At 35.4% G+C, this 22,294-nt stretch overlaps 1 protein-coding gene across 2 annotated transcripts in view; it reads left to right on the top strand.

The window, feature by feature from the left end:
* SEMA3D (semaphorin 3D) overlaps positions 1-21,386 on the top strand; it is a 215,510-nt gene extending 194,124 nt beyond the window's left edge. For both annotated transcript variants that reach the window (XM_060108187.1, XM_060108186.1), the window contains 3 exons: positions 977-1,041; positions 9,708-9,847; positions 17,080-21,386. In XM_060108187.1, the coding sequence (XP_059964170.1) occupies positions 977-1,041; positions 9,708-9,847; positions 17,080-17,505 (631 nt within the window). In that variant the 3' untranslated portion in view covers positions 17,506-21,386. The remainder of the gene's footprint in view (positions 1-976; positions 1,042-9,707; positions 9,848-17,079) is intronic.
* Positions 21,387-22,294: the final 908 nt, after the last annotated feature.

Here is a 22,294-nt window from a genome sequence, read left to right as displayed (position 1 = left end):
TGACCTTATGTAGCTTATACCATCATAATTTTTTCTTCTTGTATTTCTCAAGACTGTATCTCTGATCTTGCAGACAAGCCACTGTGATGTTCTCCCTTACCTAACAATGTCCATGTGAGCCAGAAAATGTGTATGATAAATGAATCTTCCACAGGGCTGTCATCTGGTCAGCATTCCCCTTAAGGAACACCCTACATATCACAGAATGTTTACTGTGACATCTAGGATCTCTGATGTGGCAACATAAAATAACCAAAGCAAATGAAACTGTACTCTGAGTGTAAGACTTATTTAACTTAGATGTGGCAGATTTTTACTTTTTTTTATGCAGTTGTTACTATTTTCTCTTAAGGAAAATATGGGACAATAATGTACAAGCCCATTATTTTATTATTATCATTATCACTACTCTCAGAGAAACAATGTGAACTATGTGTCAGTAGATAGAAATAACATCTAGCCATTATGCCATATCAAACTTGTACTTCTGTTTCAAATGATATTTATCTTGTTTAATCACGTCAGTATAATAATGAATATTCATATGATAAGGCAATTTGTATTTGTGTGTACTTTCTTACCCACTAACTAAAGCTCTTTTATATCTTATTACTTTTCCGTTGGCTGACTGAAGAAAAGAAGATACAAATAGTTACCCCCATAGGAAGTATATAATAACTGGATTGTATTTATATTCAACCTGTTGTGTTGAATAATTTGTCAAAAGTCAGAGAAAAAGAAAATTGTGGTAGTTAAGTGAAATTCAGATCATCTTATTACCAAAACAGGATTTATTCTGTTAGGATTCTACCACTAGTATTATTTGAATTAATGTTAGAGTGATTGGAATATTGACCTGCATTTAAGTTGAGCAGTAAAGCATAATTCTGCTTCTGCTACTGTTATGAGTGTTAGATGTAGACTTTGTATATCTCAGATATCATGCTTGAAGTTCTGTTTAATCCCTTTTGCATAGGCGAGCTAGACGCCAAGATGTGAAGTATGGGGACCCAATCACCCAGTGCTGGGACATAGAAGACAGTAAGTATAGGTTTAATATGCTTTCCTCCCACTGAAAATTTTAAGCCTGGTCTTTGTGTGTCTTTTTTATTATACGAGTTAAAACACCTACTCATTTTGTGTAATGCTTGTGTTCTGGAAAAGCAATAGGTTTTATAGATCAACCCCCTGTTCACGTGCCTAAGTGGTAATTCTTTGTTATATTGTTATTTGCTTCATATGGCTTTTAAAATTCCTATACCTTTTTTTTTTCTTTTTTAATGCCTTATCCATCCTTGTAAAGTTTGAAACTGCTATTAGAGATAAAGCAGAATATAGTCCAAAACATATGGACATTTAGAGTAAACTCAAAGAGACCCTCCTAGAAAAGTTTGATAAAAGTGTTGGACTTACTAGAAAGAAATTTGAGGTAGCCTGTGCATTATTTGTATTCACTTATTAATCTGTGTACCCATTCAATCAGTAAATATTTATTAAGTGACTTCCAGGTGCATGTAATTGTCCCGGATCTACTTTGAGAGAAAAAGATCCTTAGAGAACCTACAATTCTTTGGGGAAATGTCATAAGGCACAATTAGTGATGTGGGAGTTTAGCAAAAAAAGTGCTCACAAGAGGCTGTATTGTTCAGAGAAAATGTCATAGAATGGAAGATCTTGAAAGTCTGAGTGTGAGAAGGGCAGAGTGGAGAATTGAGAGGAAGTCTGTTGAGTGACTCTGATAACAGAGAAAAACATCTGTAGAAGTATACATTCCAGAGCTTTAGTTACTTTCCACTCCCAAGCTCCGCCTTCAGATAGAAAATATATGCACACGCACACGCACACACACACACACACACACACAACTGGAAGAAGAAATGAACTGCCTTTCCATCATCATATTGTTAGTAACCACCTACCATTGAATAAACAACCCAGATTTCATAGTCTATAACTGCTGGTCTGGCAGTTTTCTTTTTTAAAAACAAAAGAATTATTTCTGATTTATAATATCATTCTTCTGAAAAATAAGCTCTAGTCCAAAACAGTATGTTTGTCTTCTTGTTCAAATGTGTAGGTGACTCACTGTTATGTACGGTGTTTTATTTAGCCATCATTACTGTATGCTATGCACAGAGTTTTTCACATGTGCACATGAGATCAGGAGGGACTATTTTCGGTATTGAGGATATACTAATGAACATAAAAGAAAACAATCTGTGCATTCATGAATCTTACATTTAAATGTGTGTTAGGGGAGGGAGCAGGCAACAAACATAAAAACAAGTAAAATATATGCCATGTCATATAATGATAAATGTTATAAGGACTTATAAAACACCATTGCTTACTAAGGCACTCACAATTATCGTGTCCACTTCATCACAGCCCATGCTTGTTATAGCCCATTGCACATCTCCTTTTCATCGTCACCACTCTAACCCAATATATTTTTTGTCAAGATCACCAGCAGTTTCCTCCTTGCCAAATCCAGTGGCCACTTTTCCGTTCCCATTTTTACTTACTCTCTAGCTCCCTCCTCCGTGGAACACTTTCTTGACTTGGCTCCATGCAGTGATGTGCTGGAGCCAGCTCTTACGGCCCCATGAGAGCTGACTGTGTATTACGTAGGAATTTTGTCAGCTGAGTTTTAAACCATTGGTAGCTTGAATCAGCCGTGGCAGGAGTGTTTACACCAGGAAAATCGGCAAGCACTACAAATAAGTGCTTTTTGTTTTCAAAGATGGTCTCCCCAGCACCCCTCTGCTTCATGGCACCACAGGGAAAACTTCTGTTTTTTCTCTTACCTTACAGGTTTCTCCTTCTGAGTGTTCTTAACTTTCCTTTTCATCCTACCATCTAAACATCCAATCTCTGTATATTCACTCCTGAACGCCATCCATTTCAATACTATCAGAGGCAATTTTTTTTTTTTTAGTTTCTTTTTTTTAATTGAAGTAGAATGTTGATTTACAATGTTGTGTTACTTTCTGGTGTACAGCAAAGTGATTCAGTTATACATACATATTTATTCTTTTTCATATTCTTTTCCATTATGGTTTATTACAGGATATTGAATATAGTTCCCTGTGCTATACAATAGGACCTTGCTATTTATCCATTCTATATATCATCATTTGCATCTGCTAATCCCAAACTCTCAATCCATCCCTTTGCTGTTCCCCTCCCCCTCAGCAACCCCAAGTCTGTTCTCTGTGTGTGTCTGTTTCTGTTTCATAGATAAGTTCATTTCTGTCGTATTTTAAATTCTACATATAAGTGATATCATATGGTATTTGTCTTTCTCTTTCTGACTTACTTTGCTTAGGATGATAATCTCTAGGTCCATCCATGTAGCTGCCAATGGCATTATTTCATTCCTTTTTATGGCTGAGTACTATTCCATTATATATATACACCACATCTTCTTTATCCATTCATCTGTTGATGGACATTTAGGTTGCTTCTATGTCTTGGCTATTGTAAATAGTCCTGCTGTGAACTTTGGGGTGTGTGTATCTTTTCAAATTATAGTTTCATCCAGATATATGCCCAGGAGTGGGACTGTAGGATCATATGCCAACTCTATTTTTAGTTTTTTGAGGAACCTCCATTCTGTTCTCCATAGAGGCTGCACCAATTTACATTCCCACCAACAGTGCAGGAGGGTGCCCTTTTTCTACAGCCTCTCCCACATTTGTTATTTGTAGACTTTTTAATGATGGCCATCATGACTGCTGTTAGGCGGTACCTCATTGTAGTTTCAATTTGAATTTCTCTACAATTAGCAATGTTGAGCATCTTTTCATGTGTTTATTGGCCATCTGTACGTCTTCGGAGAAATGTCTATTTAGATCTTCTGCACATTTTTTGATTGGGTTGTTTTTTTGGTTTGTTTTTGTTATTGAGTTGTATGGGCTGTTTGTATACTTTGGAAATTAAGCGCTTGTTGGTCGCATAATTTGCAAATATCTTCTCCCAGTCCATCGGTTGTCTTTTTGTTTTGTTTTTGGTTTTCTTTGCTGTGTAAAAGCTTGTAAGTTTGATTAGGTCCCACTTGTTTATTTTTGCTTTTATTTCTATTGGCTTGGTAGACTGACCTAAGAAAATATTGGTACAATTTATATCAGATAAATATTTTGCCTACATTCTCTTGTAGGAGTGTTATGGTTTCATGTCTTATACTTAAGTCTTTAAGCCATTTTGAGCTTATTTTTGTGTATGGTGTGAGGGTGTGTTCTAACTTCACTTGATTTACAGGTGGCTGTCCAACATTCCCAACAACACTTGCTGAAGAGACTGTCTTTTCTCCAGTGTATATTCTTGCCTCCTTTGTCAAAGATTAATTGACCATACGTGTTTGGGTTTATTTCTAGGCTCTTTATTCTGTTCCATTGATCCATATGTCTGCTTTTATGACAATATCATGCTGTTTTGATTACTGTAGCTTTGCAGTATTGTCTGAAGGCTGGGAGGATTATGCCTCCTGCTTTGTTCTTTTTCCTCAGGATTGCTTTGGCAATTCTGGGTCTTTTAAGGTTCCATATAAATTTTAGGATTATTGGTTCTATTTCTGTGAAAAATGTCAGGGGTAATTTAAAAGGGATCTCATTAAATCTGTAGATTGTTTTGTGTAATATGGCCATTTTAACAATATTAATTCTTCCAATCCAAGAGCATGGAATGTTTTTCCATTTCTTTAAATTGTCTTCAGTTTCCTTTATCAGTGTTTTATAGTTCTCAGTGTATATGTCTTTCACCTCCTCGGTCAGGTTTATTCCTAAGTTTTTTCTTTTTTTTTTGGATGAGATTTTTAAAAGGGATTCTTTCTCTTTTCTTTTTTTTTTTTTTGCTTTCTCTTTCTGATGCAACCAATTTCTGTATATTGATCTTGTATACTGCTACCTGGCTGAGTTTGTTTATCAAGTCTAGTAGTTTTTGTATGAAGTCTTTAGGGTTTTCTATATATAGTATCATGTCATCTGCATACAATGACAATTTTACCTCTTCTCTTCCAACTTGGATACCTTTTCTTTCTTTTTCTTGTCTGCTTGCTGTGGCTAGGACTTCCAGTGCTATGTTGAACAGGAGTGGTGAGAGTGGGCATCCTTGTCTGGTCTGGATTTCAGCAGGAAGTCTTTCAGCTTTTCACTGTTGAGTGTTATGTTGGCTGTTGGTTTGTCATAAATAGCTTTTGTTATGTTATGTTCCCTCTAAGCTCACCTTGATAAAGAGTTTTTATCATGAATGGATGTTGAATTTTATCAAATGCTTTTTCTGCATCTGTTGAGATGTGGTTTTTTTTTGATCATGTGGTTTTTGTCTTTCTCTTGTTGATTTGGTGTATCACATTGATTTGCATATGTTGAACCATCCTTGTGACCCTGGGATGAATCCAATTTGGTCATGGTGTGTGATCTTTTTTACGTGTTGTTGGATTTGCTTTGCTAATATTTTGTTGGGGATTTTTGCATCTGTATTCATCAAAGATACTGGCCTGTAATTTTCTTTTTTGGTAGTGTCTTTGTCTCGTTTTGGTGTTCAGGGTAATGGTGGCTTCATAGAATGACTTTGGGAGTGTTCCCTCTTCCTCAATCTTTTGGAAGATTTTGAGAAGGATTGGTATAGTTTCTTCTCTTATTGTTTGGTAGAATTCCCCAGTGAAGCTGGTCCTGGACTTCTGTTTGCAGGGAGTTATATTATTTCAGATTCTATTTCACTTCTAGTGATCGGTCTGTTCAAATTGCCTGTTTCCTTTTGATTCAGTTTTGGTAGGCTGTATGTTTCTAGAAACATGCCCATTTCTTCTGGGTTGTCCAGTTTGTTGGCATATAATTTTTCATAGTATTCTCTATCAGAGGCAATTTGACTCCCAGATTCATTGTCCAGTTCTGAACTCTTGCCTGTGTGCAAGACTTTGTATGCTCTGTGCCTGCTCAAGAACCCCTCTCATATGCCTCATAAGAATCTCAAATTATACCTGGGAAAGAATTCTTGTCATTTTCTCTAAAACTTATTTGTTCTGCAGACTTCCCCATATTAATAAATAGCACCACCACTCACCCAGCTGCTTTGTCAAAAAGCAGCTAGGAGTCATCTTTTTATTCTTCTCTTTCTTTTACATCTTATCACCAGCCTCTCAGTACAGACCTTTGGCTCAGTGGTCACAACTGCTACTTCTCATCACCTCTACAGATGCCATCCTAACCAGACGCACCAGAACTCTTCAGTAGCTGCTAAACTAGTCTTCCTGCTTCCATGCTTGCCTCCCTTCAGTCTAGATCCCACTCAGTAGCCAGAGTTACCTCTTTATAAACTTCAGTCATGGGGCTTCCCTGGTGGCACAGTGCTTAAGAATCTGCCTGCCAATGCAGGGGACACGGGTTTGATCCCTGGTCCAGGAAGATCCCACATGCCACGGGGCATCTGAGCCCGTGCACCACAACTACTGAGCCTGCGCTCTTGAGCCCACGAGCCACAACTACTGAAGCCCGCGTGCCTAGAACCAGTGCTCTGCAACAAGAGAAGCCACCGCAATGAGAAGTCCTCGCACCGCGGCTAAGAGTAGCCCCTGCTCGCCACAACTAGAGAAAGCCCGCGCTCAGCAATGAAGACCCAACGCAGCCAAAAAAACCCACACTTTAATCAGATCTTGTCACTCCCTTACTCAGAATCTTTCACGAGCATCTTAGAGCAATTAGTAAAAACTCCACAGCCTTTACCATGACCTGCAAGATTCTACCTGATCTGGTTCCTAACACCTTGTCTGATCCTTGCATCACTGTGGCATAGCTTGCTCACAGGCTTTCTCTTTTTCAAAAGCACCAGTCTGGTTCCTGCCTCAGCCCTGTTTGCATTTGTTTCCTCTGTACCTGAAGAACTCTTCACTTCAGGTGTCCACGTGGCTCCATCTTCACATCATTTAATCCCGTGATTGAAATGTTAATTTCTCAGAGACACCCTTCCTGACTAACCTACCTGAAATACCTTTCTTTCCTTCTAGCCCTAATTATTCCCTAATCTGCTTTATTTTTACTTGTAATGTGTAACACAGCCAGATACTATATTCTTTATTTATTCATTCACTTGATTATTTTGTCCCTGTCACTGGAATATAAAGGTGGTGAATTTGCCTGTCATAGTCATCAGTATATTTCCTGCACTGAAAGCAATGCCAGTATGGTAGGCATGGAAGAATCTTTGTATAATGCATAGGTAAAAGGAAGGATACCCAGATGGAGAGCACTTGAGCTGTGCCTTAAGGAAACAATCAAATTTTACTAAGTAGATGAAGTAACAATTATTAAAATCAGAAAGAGTTCACATAGGTTTTGTTAAGTTTGTGATGATCCCTCTGTTATTGTCTAGAGTTTACTCTATAGGTGCTAAGGAGCTATTTCATATTACTAAGAAAAGTTGTTTTTAAAAATAAAAGTAATTTATACCTGTTTGGTGACTGACTGGAATAGGAGAAGCCAGAGACAGAGAATCAATTGTGAGAATTAAAGTAGAGATTATGAGGGTATTTACAAACTAAGCCTTTTCGATCTTAGGGGAGAGAAAGGGTCACATTTGAACACTTGTTTCTGGTAAAGAAGAAAGGAGATGACTTGCTTATAACCCACCATAAATATGTGTTGCATTGACTTGGTCAAGTCTTGAATAACTGGCAAATAGCTGTTTCGTTTCTTCCTTCCTTCCTTTGTTCATTAATTGTTATATACTGTGATACTGCATGATTAGTAATGATATAAAATCAGTAATTCATGTAGATGAAGTGTTTAACAATGTTAAACACATATAATCTTGCTGCAGTGACTTCAGTAACATGTCATATGTGTATTCCAAAGAAGTATTCCAGATATTTCTCTATGAAAAAAAATTTTTGCCTGCAATCTGGAAGATTAAAATATTATCTTTAAAATTATTTTATACTCAATGAGAAGATATTCTGCTATTTAAAAACATTATTGTATACAACTTTTGCACTTTTAAAAATGGATAGTAACAGAACATTATATATAGTATGTATTTATATATGTGTGTATATATGTGTGTATTTATATATGTGTGTATTTATATATATATGTATGTATATACATACATACATACAGGTTTAAATTTAAAAATAGAAAATTTTAAACTCAGAGATAAAACAAACATTATTGGAAGAAACAATAAATTAATTTCCAGTCAAACTGATGTAGGGATGACTTTGTTTCAAAGGATCACTGTTTCTACTGATTTGAAAATGGGTTTCTTATAATCAGCTCACTATTTCACTTTTCCAGTTGATTTCACTAATTTATCTTTCACTGAATTGACCAATTCTTTGGTTGAATCCGTCTAATTGAGTTTCTCCCAAGCCCTTGCCCCGTCACCTAAACAATCAGCCTGCATCCTCCCTGCTTTGTTCATGAACTCCCTTTGCTCAGGAAAATGGTATCTGTTACTATGAAGTGATGCATGTCTTTCTCTTCCGTGATCGGCACTGGTGATCTTCCTGTGCATTCGGAAGTTATTAGCTGTGAAAATCGTGGCTATAATCTGTTAAATTGCCAGAAGAGAGTGGATAGATTACAGATTTCAAGTGGAATCCACACATTTTGAAGGTTAGGTAAGGTTAATTCATAATGGGGTCAGCATGTTTGACTTAATCACTGCTGGTAAGACACAAATAAGTTCCAAAGAAGTTTCTTGAAAAGAAGCCTAACTATTGGATGCATGTGCATTCATGCCATTTGCTGATAATTCTGCGTGCTTAGGTTTAGGATTCACTTAGGCCCCTTAAGCCTTACTCTGGTTTATGCCTGAAATGCTAAGTAGGCCCATCTGCAGAATTGAGACATCTGAATATACGATGAAAAAGTGCATGTTTGGGCCAGGCTGAGAAGCCGCCATTCTTTATTTGATCAAATCTGAGCTACAGATCTTAGATCACACACGGGACACAGCCTTTGGCTACTCTGGAAGGAATGTATTTCAGATGGTGCTGTTGATTTATGAGAATAAGGTGTCTGAGACACTGATCCTTTAGCCTACCATTAACTATCTTATAGCAAATGCAGGTTGGGCTATAATATCCCTCTTTGAATAAAAGAGAACATTTTTTAGTAGATAATACAGATAAGGTCCTCATTCTGAGTATTAGAGCATCTAACTTATTAGCATCATCATAGAGTTTCATTAAGTATAGAGCACTGCACTTACTTTTCTGAGATCAAAATGTCATATGGTCATAACATATGGTTATATGTTATATGGTCAGCTCTGTGGACCAAATCCTAATAGAATTTCTCTTTAGAGGTAAGATAAATTGCTCTTCAGAAATATCTGCAGAATTAGTTATATTTTATATAAATTAAAAGGCATTAAAGCATTAAAAGATGTTGAAGTTTATTCAGTTCAGCTCAGAGAGGCTCAGTGTTTAAAGTTAGATCTTGTGAATTCTTATTTAAAAAAAGAAATTGCAAAAAGTTAATATATTGATGAAAGAGTAAAAATTGCAGTGCAGGGATAGAGTTTTAAAAATCAATCTATTAGATAGTATTTTACTCTCAGGTTACAACATTATAACATGAATTTCCTTTCTCTTTAATAATGTGTATGAATCTTTCCTCCATGGCATCTGTTCTAAATCAGTCTATTTTCCCATTGCTTTTAAAATCGTGTCAAGGTTAATCTCCTATTCCATGTTTGCTTTCCAGGCATTAGTCATGAAGCTGCTGATGAAAAGGTGATTTTTGGCATTGAATTTAATTCAACCTTTCTGGAATGTATACCTAAATCCCAACAAGCATCTATCAAGTGGTATATCCAGCGGTCAGGAGATGAATATCGAGAGGAGGTAAGTTATAGTCATCAAAGAATGCTCACCTTGAGGGAAACAGTGTAAAACTTAAATCAAGTTTAGGTTGTGAGAGGAGATTTTCAACTTTTAGTGCTAAGTGGAGCTCTTATCACTACTTGATAACAAGGAAAATAAAATTTTATACTCTCTAGCACCCAAGGTAACAATGCCTTTGAGATATGAATAGGCCAATTTAATGCAAATGTGTTAACAAATACATTTAAAAGCAAATTGAATTTAAAAAAATTACAGGATTCTTCTACTTTTTACTTTTCATTGATGGTCTATATTTTAGAATAATTCCCTGATCAAGAACAAGACTTTCGGGCTTCCCTGGTGGCGCAGTGGTTGAGAGTCCGCCTGCCGGTACAGCGGACACAGGTTCGTGCCCCGGTCCGGGAAGATCCCACATGCCGCGGAGCGGCTGGGCCCATGGGCCATGGCCGCTGGGCCTGCACATCCGGAGCCTGTGCTCTGCAACGGGAGAGGCCGCAGCAGTGAGAGGCCCGCATACCACAAAAAAAAAAAAAAAAAAAAAAAAAAAGAACAAGACTTTCCCCCCACAATAGCACAATGATTAAATTCTAACTCTCATTGTGTTCAGTTTAGATCATAAAACATGTCAAGTTTGTACAGAAATGGAAATATCTATCTTATCATATCATAGGAGCAAGTTGGATAAGTATCTGGACATCTGTACCTTTCCACTCTAGTGTATTACAATTAAATCCACAGAGGGAAAAGTAATATGGATGCTCTACTCATCTTTTGACTTTTTTCTGTTTCAGTTTTTTTCTAACACATACATGTGATTAAAACATATCACAAAGATTTTGTGAGATATGTAGGTTATATATGTTACTGAATTTAATGAGATGAGTTTGGGTAGTCTAAGAAATCCTGTATTATTATTATTATTCAAATGTCATGTAACAAAGGTTAAATGACAGAATTTTTATATTTCTATTCTAATGCCTATGAGAAACCAGTGATACTCAATCTAGAGTTCTAAAAGCCCCAATATTAAACTAAGGACACTGTAATGGTAATGGAGTGAACACAGGCTCAGAATTAGATGCATTGATCTTTGGTAATATTACTGAGGACTGTGGGCTGGAATTCTCTAAGGTAAATAAAATCAATGCAAAAGTTACTGTCAAAATTAAATGAGAAAACACATACGAGAATGTGAATTTCAAAGCAGAGGATTACTCACAAGTATAAAGTATGCATATAAAATTGCAGACACTCTCTACTGGGAGGACGTGTGAAATACGAAAGAGCACTGACGATGCGTTCACCCTGACTGCTGAGGGTTCGTAAGCAGGTGGTGACTTCTCTAGCACTCAGTTTCTCTGCCATATAAGCAGGTGGACCAGATATTCTCTAAAATATCAGCCTCCTTGTGAAGTCTATAAACATTTAAATAGTATATGCAATCGGTCAAACATTACTGTGTAATAGTGGTTCTCAACCTCAGGTAGTTTTGCTCCCAAGGTATTCACATTTAGCAATACCTGGAGACATTTTTGGTTGTCACGACTGGGTGGATGGAGGATGCTACTGGCATCTAGTGGGTCGAGGTAAAGGATGATGCTAACCATCCTGCAATGCACAATACCTCACAATAAATAACCATCCATCTCACCCAAATGTCAGTTGTGCTAAGGTTGAGAAACCTTGGAGTCAAAGAACCAAATTTTATGATAAGTGATTATTAATGTAAAGATATGTTCCACTGTTACATTAAGAAATTATCATTCTCTTCATCTGAGAATAATTTCTCTATCAAAATACTGACCCTTCACATAACACTAAGGGAATAACTTCCTTCTTTATATCAGATTTCTCTGGTAAAACTTGATTCTTCACTGTTTCTGACATCCATAAGTTCTAAGAATATGACAAATCCATACTTATACTAAATATTTATTTTAAGAGTCTCACTGTTTACCAATACATATTGAAGTTTTACCTGACATAGAGGTGATTGAATTTCAAGACATAAAGCATTTTTTATTTATCCATGAAATATTGCAAGGACATTATCTGAATTTTTGTAACATGCAGATTTTCTTTTAGATATATTGCAGTATTTTACTTTTGAATATCCCAAATGACTTTTTTTTTTTTTTTTTTCTGTGATACGCGGGCCTCTCACCGTTGTGGCCCCTCCCGTTGTGGAGCACAGGCTCCGGATGCGCAGGCTCAGCAGCCATGGCTCACGGGCCCAGCTGCTCTGAGGCATGTGGGATCTTCCCGGACCGGGGCACGAACCCGTGTCCCCTGCATCGGCAGGCGGATTCTCAACCACTGTGCCACCAGGGAAGCCCCCAAATGACTATTTTTAATTTTATAGTTAATAAAGTTTGATAATTTCTTTTCATTTAAATATAATTTTTTAATGATTTTTTTTTCCATGACAAATTTAATCTGACTTTTAAAAAAATGTGGAACTCTGCTTGGGGTACTCTCCCAGTTATAGATATGTACGTTTGCCTATGCATGTTTGCACTCACATCTTTCATGTTTCCTGAAAATGCTATGCATTACTTTAATGTACGTTTTAAGTATATCAGACAGTCATGGTGGTAGCATGCTCCATAAATTTCAATGGAGCAGAAATAGTGTATTTATTGATTTATACTTTAAAATATTTTAGCTGTAATGTTTCAACTGGTATTTTCATCTACCTTTGTAAATAGTTATACATTGTCCAGGATATGCAGTACTGCTTCCTGAACTGAGGAAAGGGGCAAAATCCAGACTAGATTTGAAGCATTTTTCCCAGCAGGATACCTTCTGCTCTTTACCAAGAAGGTCACAGTTTGAAATCTTTCCTCCACTCAAAAAAAGAAAAAAAAAAAAAAAAAAAAGCCCGAGGGAAGGCCCAGGATCACCTGTGGCACAGAGGCTGTCACCAGGTTATTCTCTGCCAGGAGGAGAACATTTCCTTACTGAGTTGTTTCACAGTTGGGTGCTGTTGGGGAGGTCATGAGTCAGTTATTCACTGACTTTCTTATAAAGCTGTTCTTGAAATTGATGATGATTGTGCTGTAACTAGCAAGTTAATCGGCAGTCCCCAAGCTTCTGTTGAACTTCTGAGATCTGAATAAGTAAAAGAGGCAGTACCTTATACCATTTGTGATAGTAATTTCTCTGTGGGTTTTTAAAACATTTAAAAAAACATCTTCAAACATTTGTATTTTTCTATCTGTAGGTCTTCGTTTTATTTTTGTTGCTTTTATTATAAAAGCAATATAAATGGTTTTGAAAATAAACAACTATGAGACCACTAAGTGTAGATAAGCACAAATACTATTCTGATGTCTATTCCACCTCTTTTTTTTCCTACTTACCATTACACTATAAGCATTTTCCCCTGCCATTCAATTTTAATACCATGTTTCCTGTCCCACATCCCTGCCATCCTGATGACACAGTCATCCACAGATGTTCCATGTTTTATTAAGTTCACATAACCTCTTAAAAAAGCAATCAACTTTCCTTTAGCTAAATCTTTCTCTACTTTTCTATTTTCTTAGGACAAATTCTTAAAGGTAAAGTAAGTGAGTTAAAGACTTTAATTATCTTACAGCTTTGGATAAACAACTGCATATTGCTAATTTCTCATCAAAATCACCATATCGGTAAATTGCCTTACGTATCATTTGCTTGGTTTATGTTGATATATTCATTTAAAAATTATTTTAACAAATGCTTTTATATTATAGATATTACCATTTTAATGTTATGCATATTATATGTAACTTTTTATTGTTTTCTATCTCTAAAAAATTTTGTGTGTCCCTAACACACACAAGTTTTATGTTTTATATAGACAAATCTATTGAGTTATATCTATATGATTTCTCACTTGTGCTTAGAATTCCCTTCCCCAATGAAACAGCAAATATATCTTTTCTAGTCATTTTATGATTTTATTTTTACAATTACAGTTTACATTTTATATTTACATTTAATTAAAGATATTAAGTGAGTCTAGGAGTGAGTTGTGTATTCATTCGATTTTTTTTTCTTTTAAATAATGAGCCAGTTGCCTCAGCACTATTTTTAAATAAGTCTTCTCCTATGTTTGTTGAAGAAGGGAGATATTCTTGAATCCCTAGTCACTTCCAAGACACGTGCAGTGCTTTAGCTATGAAAGACCTGACAGGTGAATTACATGCAAAGGAATTACCATTAGGCTGCTATTATCAGAGAAGGAAGTCACTGACCTTTACCTGCTGCTTAGTACCTGACTGTCCTTTGTCCCTTACCATGTTTCTCTTTTCACTTTAAATGAATTGCCCTTCACTGAAGATCTACATTGAATAATGCCAAATATATTATCCTTGCTAACATTAAGCAAATGGATAGTTGACCCCGGTTCAAGCATGGTTTTGATATGTAAGGCTGAGCAGTTTTTACTTATCATTTCTAGAGTGAAGAAAATTCCATGAGTTTAAATCACTGGCCAGAGATTACATTATCTCTTTGTAGAGGAGCTGAATTTTCTAAATTGACTGTGCTGACATTTCACTGTCGAGATGCAGTCTGCATAATGCATCCTATTCCAGCATGGAATGAAAGCACTACAGAGAATGGGAATGTAAAGTAGGCAAATGTTAATCAACCACTTAATTTCTGGGTCACAGATTTCTGTCTCTAGACTGCAAAAATCCTATGAAAATACATCAATTCAAAATGTGTTTTATTAGAGATACCATTTCATGAAAGACATATTTTTGAAATTTAGGAAGAGAAAAAAATCACTTAAATGATCTAATAGACCTTCTGATCTAATAAATCCAGAAAGAAATTCATTAAAGCACACTTTTTTATCTGTAGGTCAAAAACCAAAAGAAAAAGTAAGTATTCCATCAAAGAAAGGAAAGGTGAAGGACCACGGTGGGGTAATGAAATGTCAGGTGTTTATGAAACCCTGAGTCCTGTAGGGACAGAAGTAGACTGGAAAGGAGGGAAGGGGGCCAGACTTCAGAGTAAAATAACATAAATGGGACACAAAGAGAGAACAGCAAAAATAATGATGAAATGTTGTGTAATATGTGTGAAATCACAAAGTCATCATTCCTTCCTGTCAGAAGCTTAAAAAGAACAATAAAAAATAGTGACTCAGAGCTGTGACAGTCTCTAAAAGCCACATTAAATGCAGTTTAAACATTAGCAAGAATACCAGCTAGGAAAGAATATCCAGAGATGAAACGGAACTGAAGTCACGCACTTTGGTCATCATGCTAGTAACCACAGGCCATTTTCCATTAAAGAATTACAGAAGTAATGGCTTCAGAACATCACCTCTCCAGCAATATGGCAGTAGTCTATGATGTTGCTAATAATACTTCACACTTAACCTTCAAAGAGCTTTACTTTTAACACCCCAAATACACTGTATGCTGTGTCACCAACTTGATAAATAGGACACCAATTGGGGAAGATAAATGAGTAGTCATGGGAAGCAGAGCAGATAGGGACCAGAACCTCGGCTGTGGAGTCAGAGTTTCAATTTCATGTTCTAAGGTATATTTAAATGAAAAACAATAATTCCTACAATAAAATTATTTAAAGGAAGATATATAGTATGTGTTAAATTTCAGATTGATATTATTGTTTAAGACTGATCCTTTAGAGCCCTACCAATTCAAATTCCCTTTTATTTTTGGCAGCAGATTCCTATAGTTTCTGAGAATGTAAGTTACTTCAACATTAGTTTGTATTACAGTAGCATTTAAAAATATCTGGGCCTTTAGATAAATCCATTAGAAAAAAAAAAAAATCTACTACACACCAGTTCACCAAATGGGCAAAGTAAGGGAAACAAACAAACCCCTGATGGTGTGGATTCATTGTAGAGCAAAGGCAGGGCTGGAGACCATTCAGCCTCATTAACCAGGGATCTGAGCTGTGACCTGCCTTTGGCCTTGTGTGATACCCCGCCAGCTGCACTTCTCTGGCATAGAAGGTGGTTGGCCATATACTGGTTAGTTAACTGGGCTGGTAGCCAGAGATGTTTCTTTGCCTTTTCTCATATTTCCAGAATTGGAGGGATTTTTCCTACATATTTTTCACATAAAGATGCAAAGTATAGTCCACCCACTGTGAATAAATTTAATTTAGCCGTCTTTATGCCTCCTTGATTTCCATCAACTCTAAGTCTACAATACAGGGGCAGATGTGTAAACTGGGAAATCTTCCAGACTTCTTTGTTGTTATTCTACTTAATGCTGAGCCGCTCAACAATACTCCACATTAAACAGGGCTCTTGTGTCGGTAAACATGCCTGTAGTTTATTGAAGATAGGTTCTCTATTCACACCAGATTGGAGGCCAGGCAAGCTTAAATGTTTGAATTGTCTTTCAGTACTATTGCTTCAAAGGGCAAAGAGCGTCACATTTCAGTGGAGGTTCTTTTTGTTCATTGAGCTTTCTCACACTTGAAATCACATTACCATGTTATAGTATACTGAGGTATGGCAAATATTTCCACAAATGACATAGTCTAAAGTATCATATAGACATAAAGTATCAAAATTCAATCCATAGTAAAAAGAGAAATTCAGCTTTCAGTGTTGCTAAGCTTTTGACTGTATGGTCCTATTCAGTACAGCTCTAACATCCCAAAGGCTGTATCCTCCATGCCTTTCCACTTGACTTTTAACAAGTCACCACTTACAGTTTCCATAAGCTACTCAGATCATTTATTTGGCAATATCTAGCAAACATTAAATTCCTTTTGGAATAATTGCTCTCTTCCACATTACAGGTAGTAGTGTGCACTAAAGCTCTTTTTCTACACAATGACTGTCAGAGTCACATTCTAGCTCTGAAATTCAGAAACAAATTGGTGTTCTTAGTACACCAACTAGTATCTGAAATCTTTGTAAAGATGGTCAGTTGATAGTTTCCAGGTTTACTTCATTAATTTTCAGTTTTTTATTCCTATCTGTAGACTGGGAGAAAAACTAACTATATTCCAAAGGCTCAGTTAGATGTAATAAGATGGAACCATACCTCTTTGTGGGCTGTTACTTTAGTTGAAAGAGAGTTTAGTCACTCTCTTCGACTATGGCTGACAATACTATGCTTAATGACAGAGAGACAGGGATTGTATCTTTTTGGTTCATCTAAGTAAAACTATGTAGCCTCTTTGCATTTGCTCATAGCCCTCTCTGTTTCTCATTTATTGCCTACATTTTTCCAATTCTGCAGTTGAAACCCGATGAAAGGATCATCAAAACAGAATACGGGCTACTGATTCGAAGTCTGCAGAAGAAGGACTCTGGGATGTATTACTGTAAAGCACAGGAGCACACTTTTATCCACACCATAGTGAAGCTGACTTTGAATGTCATTGAGAATGAACAGATGGAAAATACCCAGAGGGCAGAGCACGAGGAGGGGCGGGTCAAGGATCTGTTGGCTGAGTCACGGTTGAGATACAAAGACTATATCCAAATCCTTAGCAGCCCAAACTTCAGCCTCGACCAGTACTGCGAACAGATGTGGCACAGGGAGAAGCGGAGACAGCGAAACAAGGGCGGCCCAAAGTGGAAGCACATGCAGGAAATGAAGAAGAAACGAAATCGAAGACATCACAGAGACCTAGAAGAGCTTCCTAGAGCTGTGGCTTCATAGTTTTCTATTTAATTTAAAGAAAAAGAATTCTTCACCTGCAAAAATACTGTCTTCTGTTTTATTCATCCTTATATTAACTCATACGAGCTTTCCATGGAGTTTTGCTAAAGCACAAGAACAGTAATATGAATAAGACTGTATCTGGTGGATATGGCATTAGTAAGGGCAAACCATTCATCTGAACCAATTTGCCAAGGACTAAACTTATACCTGCAAAGTATCAGAATTATCTCAAAAGAGGGGCTTTACATTTGTAAATGCTTTACACTGAGTTTTTGAATTTATTATGTTACATAAATAACTGAGCTAAGAAAGCGTCAAATTTGACATTGTAATAAGGTGCTTTATTTCCCTTGCACGGCCTTTAAGCATGGAGTTTACCATGCAATTGTGCTATATGTTCTTATGAACAGATACATCATTCCACTCTAGAACTGGCTACCTGGTGGTAGGATTGGAGGGAAGACATAAGATACAGCTCACATTATCAACAGGAACTTTTCCAGTGAGCCACTCACTCTTGGTGCATGGTTTAGGAATTTGGAGAGGTGCATTACTCCTTTCAGACTCCAGGGGTTACATTTAGTGTCCTGGAGCATTGATTTACTGAAGGGCATAAATGTTCCTCCCAGGATTCCTTATGACTTGTCAGGATAACAGGTTCACAGAGAAAAGGTGATGCTCAGTTATGTGTCTTTAGAATATATGCTGAGCTTTACAGGGACAGAATGCTTAATAAATATTTTAATAGGATATGGGAAAGCATTTTAATAAAAATAAGGGAGACATCATGATGTATACTGCATCCTAATGGGAAAGCACGCAGCTGGGATTTGTTAAGAGAAAGAAAGAAAGACAGCCATAAATTCTGGCTTTGGGGAAGACTCACATCCCCATAAAAAGGAAGAACAATCACAAATACAGTGCGTGAAATGTACTGTAGCTTTACTCACTGGAATATAAGTAGCTGCCAATTTGTAATCCATCTGTTAAAAAAAAAAAACCTGTAGATTATAACAAACTGCTAGCAAAAGTCTGAGGAAAAGTAAATTTTCTAAAGGATCATGGGAAAAATGAATACAAATTTATTTACAATCAATGGGATTTCAGTATGTACTTCCTCTCTTTTTTCTAAAAACGCATCATGCTCTATAAATTATTTCTATTTACTGCCTTTATGCTCTCCCAAATATTGGATTATTAGATTTTATTTGAGTGAATAGGAAAAAAACTATATATACATATATAGAGAGATAGAATTAGGTAGACAACAGTGGTGGGGAGTGGGAATACTATATATTTGTTGAATAACAGAACAAATGCAAAATTTTTGACAACGGAAAGGGTTAAATTAACTCTTTGACATCTTTTCTTCACACAATCTTTTTGCGTTTCTGAGATTATATGCTGTAATTCAAGTAGCATTGTTTTAGTAATTTAATAATAAATAAGCCTACTGCATGTAAAGAAAACAAACTCACATTAACATAAACATTTTTTCACATTTTGTTAGCACTTTCAAATGTTTCCAATTTGTCCTTTCCTCTGAATATGTGTGGTATGTTTCCTGCCTGTTTAAGAAGGACTCACCTTTCCTTCGTATAACACAAAACCCTTAGCGTTCTTCTGTTTTGCCTTTTCACGCCGTTTTTAGTGTGAAATGAAAAATTAGTCACTTCCTCACATGGAAGGCAGCTTTTCAGAAAACTAAATAGCAGACATAGCTCGTTTCTCATGCATTCTACGTGTCTTGAAAATAAAAGCCTGTGAGAACCCTGTGATTATAGGGCAACTTATTACAGAGTTCAGTATCATGTCTGTGACTGGCTTTATGCTCAAAACGTTCTATCTTATATTCATTGTGTTTGCATTGTTTACCTACTCAAAGTAGCCACACTGATCTATGAGGTTAAGTCGCCTTTTGATACAATACTCATAAATATTTGTAGATGTTTTACTGTAAGGAAAACTTAAGGAAGATAGTTTTCTTTTTTTTTTAAGTGAACCAGAACAAATCACTCTGTTAAAAAGTAATTCAAAAGAATAGTTGCAGCAAGATCAGACTGCTAACAAATGTTTGTAACTTGATTTGCTGGCTCAAAATGTTCTAGAAACTCATAGTAAGCTCAAAGTAGGAGCATGTTTTTTAAAGATTTCCAAACATTTGTATGTCAGACAGTAGTGATCAAATTATGGATGGCTTTGGGAAAATTTCATGAAGCTCAAATGTTAGGAATGACTTGTGAAAATAAATTTGGTTTTCATCAAAATATGAATGTCCAAGCCATTTTTTAATTAATTCTTTCTAATCTTAGTTATTCAGAAAAAATTGGGGGGGGGGACATTTTAATTTACAGCTAATATTCTGGCTGCTTTGGACCTAAAAATATTAATTTATGATAATTAAAATATATTTGAAATATTGTTAGTAAAATAAAGTCATATAATAAATAAACCATATGGGCAAGGATTTATGTGTATTTATAAAGACAGAAGACATCTAAGCTACTATGTTTAATTTTTTAATCTTTTAATTGCCTCAAACGCTTAGAAGAACAGTGTGAATATATTAAATCTACAGATGAGATACAATATATACTTCCTCACCACTGAAAGTTTTTACCAAATTTTCTTTGAAATAATGAAAAATGAAATTATAGTTAATAATTTCAAATACATTTGCTAAGAAATCAGCTCTTTATGGAGAGGTCTTAAAATGTCTATGTTTATTCTTAGTTTTATATTTTTTCCCCTGTTTTGAATACGTATGGCTCTGACTTGCATATTCTCATCTGCATTTCATTCCAGCTATTTATGCTGCTAAATGGAATCCTGACTGTCTGCATTCATTTACATTCAATTTTATTGGGAATTTTAAGAGTTTGCTTAGAAATGGATAGTCTAAATAATTAATTTATATATAAACTGTTTCTTCCCCAAAGAGCTCAAAACACTTACATTCACATTATTGAATAAACATTTCTGAAAACCAACCAAATTATTTAAGAAATGGAAAACTGTCACAGAGAAATTTAGAAATTTGCAAAAGCCACAACAGTAGTGAAAAAATTATAATTCACACCCTACCTCATCCATCCGCTGACTAAATAACGCTTATTTACAACATGCTGCCTGCAAAATGGTCTTACTCTTGAATTTTTCCTTTGGTCTATGTTTTGGTTCTTTATATGCTATTAATTTTTGTTTCTGCTGAATTGTGTAGACTCAACTAAAAAATAAGTTTACAGTTGTCGGTGCCTGTTTTTCCACATTACATTGAAAATTAAATTTTCAAGGACAGTTTGGTAGCATTCAGATGTCTACGAAATACTAAATTGAACAAGAGCATTAATTAAACACTGATATTTTAAATTTAAATATGATATTTCATATATATCATAAATGAAAGTGGAAATCAAAACTGAAATAGCTTCCCTTTAGAATTTGTCTTGGACAACACGTTGGAACTCATTAACCTTATTGGGAATGGATAGTTTAGTAAAAAGAGATATTTGAAATGTTTTTATAGAAAGAAATATGTTTTCTCACAGTAAATGACCACAATATTTAAATAATTTAATTTGCATGTGAGATTAAAAAACGATATCTAAAATTCCAACATTGTACACATTGACGACAGTGCAAAGACAGGAACATGCACATGACTTATACCTCTCATTTAAATATTTTGTCCTATAAAGTATTTATGGTAAGTTTGATATAGGTGATTTGGGGGTGAAGGGCAAAAATCTGTCAGTTAATTGTGTAATTTAATTCTTAATAATTGTAAGTGGTTAGCAATCTTTTGAATTTGTAGTTTTGCTATTTTAAAAGAAATGTAGTCTTGTAATCTAAAATAATGGAAAGTTGTTAAATGTACGTTTTGGTTGTATTATAATAAAATACAAACAGTAGTGTTCTATGGTTATAAACAGAATGTTGGTTTGTGTGCAATTTTGTTTTCAAACCCTAAACATGGTAACCTGATTTTATACATAGAATCGCACTAAATCAAATACCAAGGAAAGTATTTCCTGACAATTTTTAGTGGATATAGTTTGCACTGTAAGTATGCAGTAATTTCCCTTATGAAAGAAAAGAATAAGTTTCTCTCCCCAATTAATACAAGTATTACAGTTAAGTTTTACTGTGATTTAAATTTAGACTTTGGTAGGCTGAATTAATTTACTACTCCAAGTAACTACTTTTAAGATTTCCAATTACCATTTTATAAGTGAAATTTAAAAATACTCATCTATATGTTTAGTACTGTATGAGTATAATTTTTTAAAGGCAGAAGCTGAGGTTTTTGTTTTTGCTTTATAAAGACCTTTCTTGAATTTCTTTTAGAGAAAATTATATTTCTTGTTAATTTGGTACACACATAAAGGATATTTTATGTTTACAAAGAGATATTATGATATCCCCTCCAACCTTGGAATGAAATAAATTGTAGGGATGTTGTATAGAGAAATGTCAATTTTCTGAGTGCTCTGACAAGCTTCGAACATAAGAATTTATAGTAGTATATATACATAACATTTTTAAAAGAAAAAAATGTATATAGGGCACTCTTAGGTGGATCATGTCCAAGCTGTTACTATAAATAAAATACAACAGAAGATTAATAATTGAAAAAAATCCAGTTGTATTTGTTTGAATATAGAATGACACATGAGTGATTCTCAAGAGAAAAGAAACAAAAGTTTAGCATTTGAGAATCAAAAGCATCTATAACCACACAACTTATCCTCTTTAACATGATTTGCTAGTCCAGGAAACGCCTGCC

This window comes from Mesoplodon densirostris, chromosome 9 (genome assembly GCF_025265405.1).
Source record: "Mesoplodon densirostris isolate mMesDen1 chromosome 9, mMesDen1 primary haplotype, whole genome shotgun sequence".
Classification (NCBI taxonomy): Eukaryota; Metazoa; Chordata; class Mammalia; order Artiodactyla; family Ziphiidae; genus Mesoplodon; species Mesoplodon densirostris.
Note: the sequence above shows the minus strand (reverse complement) of the source record. Positions and strands in the feature narration are given on the sequence as shown.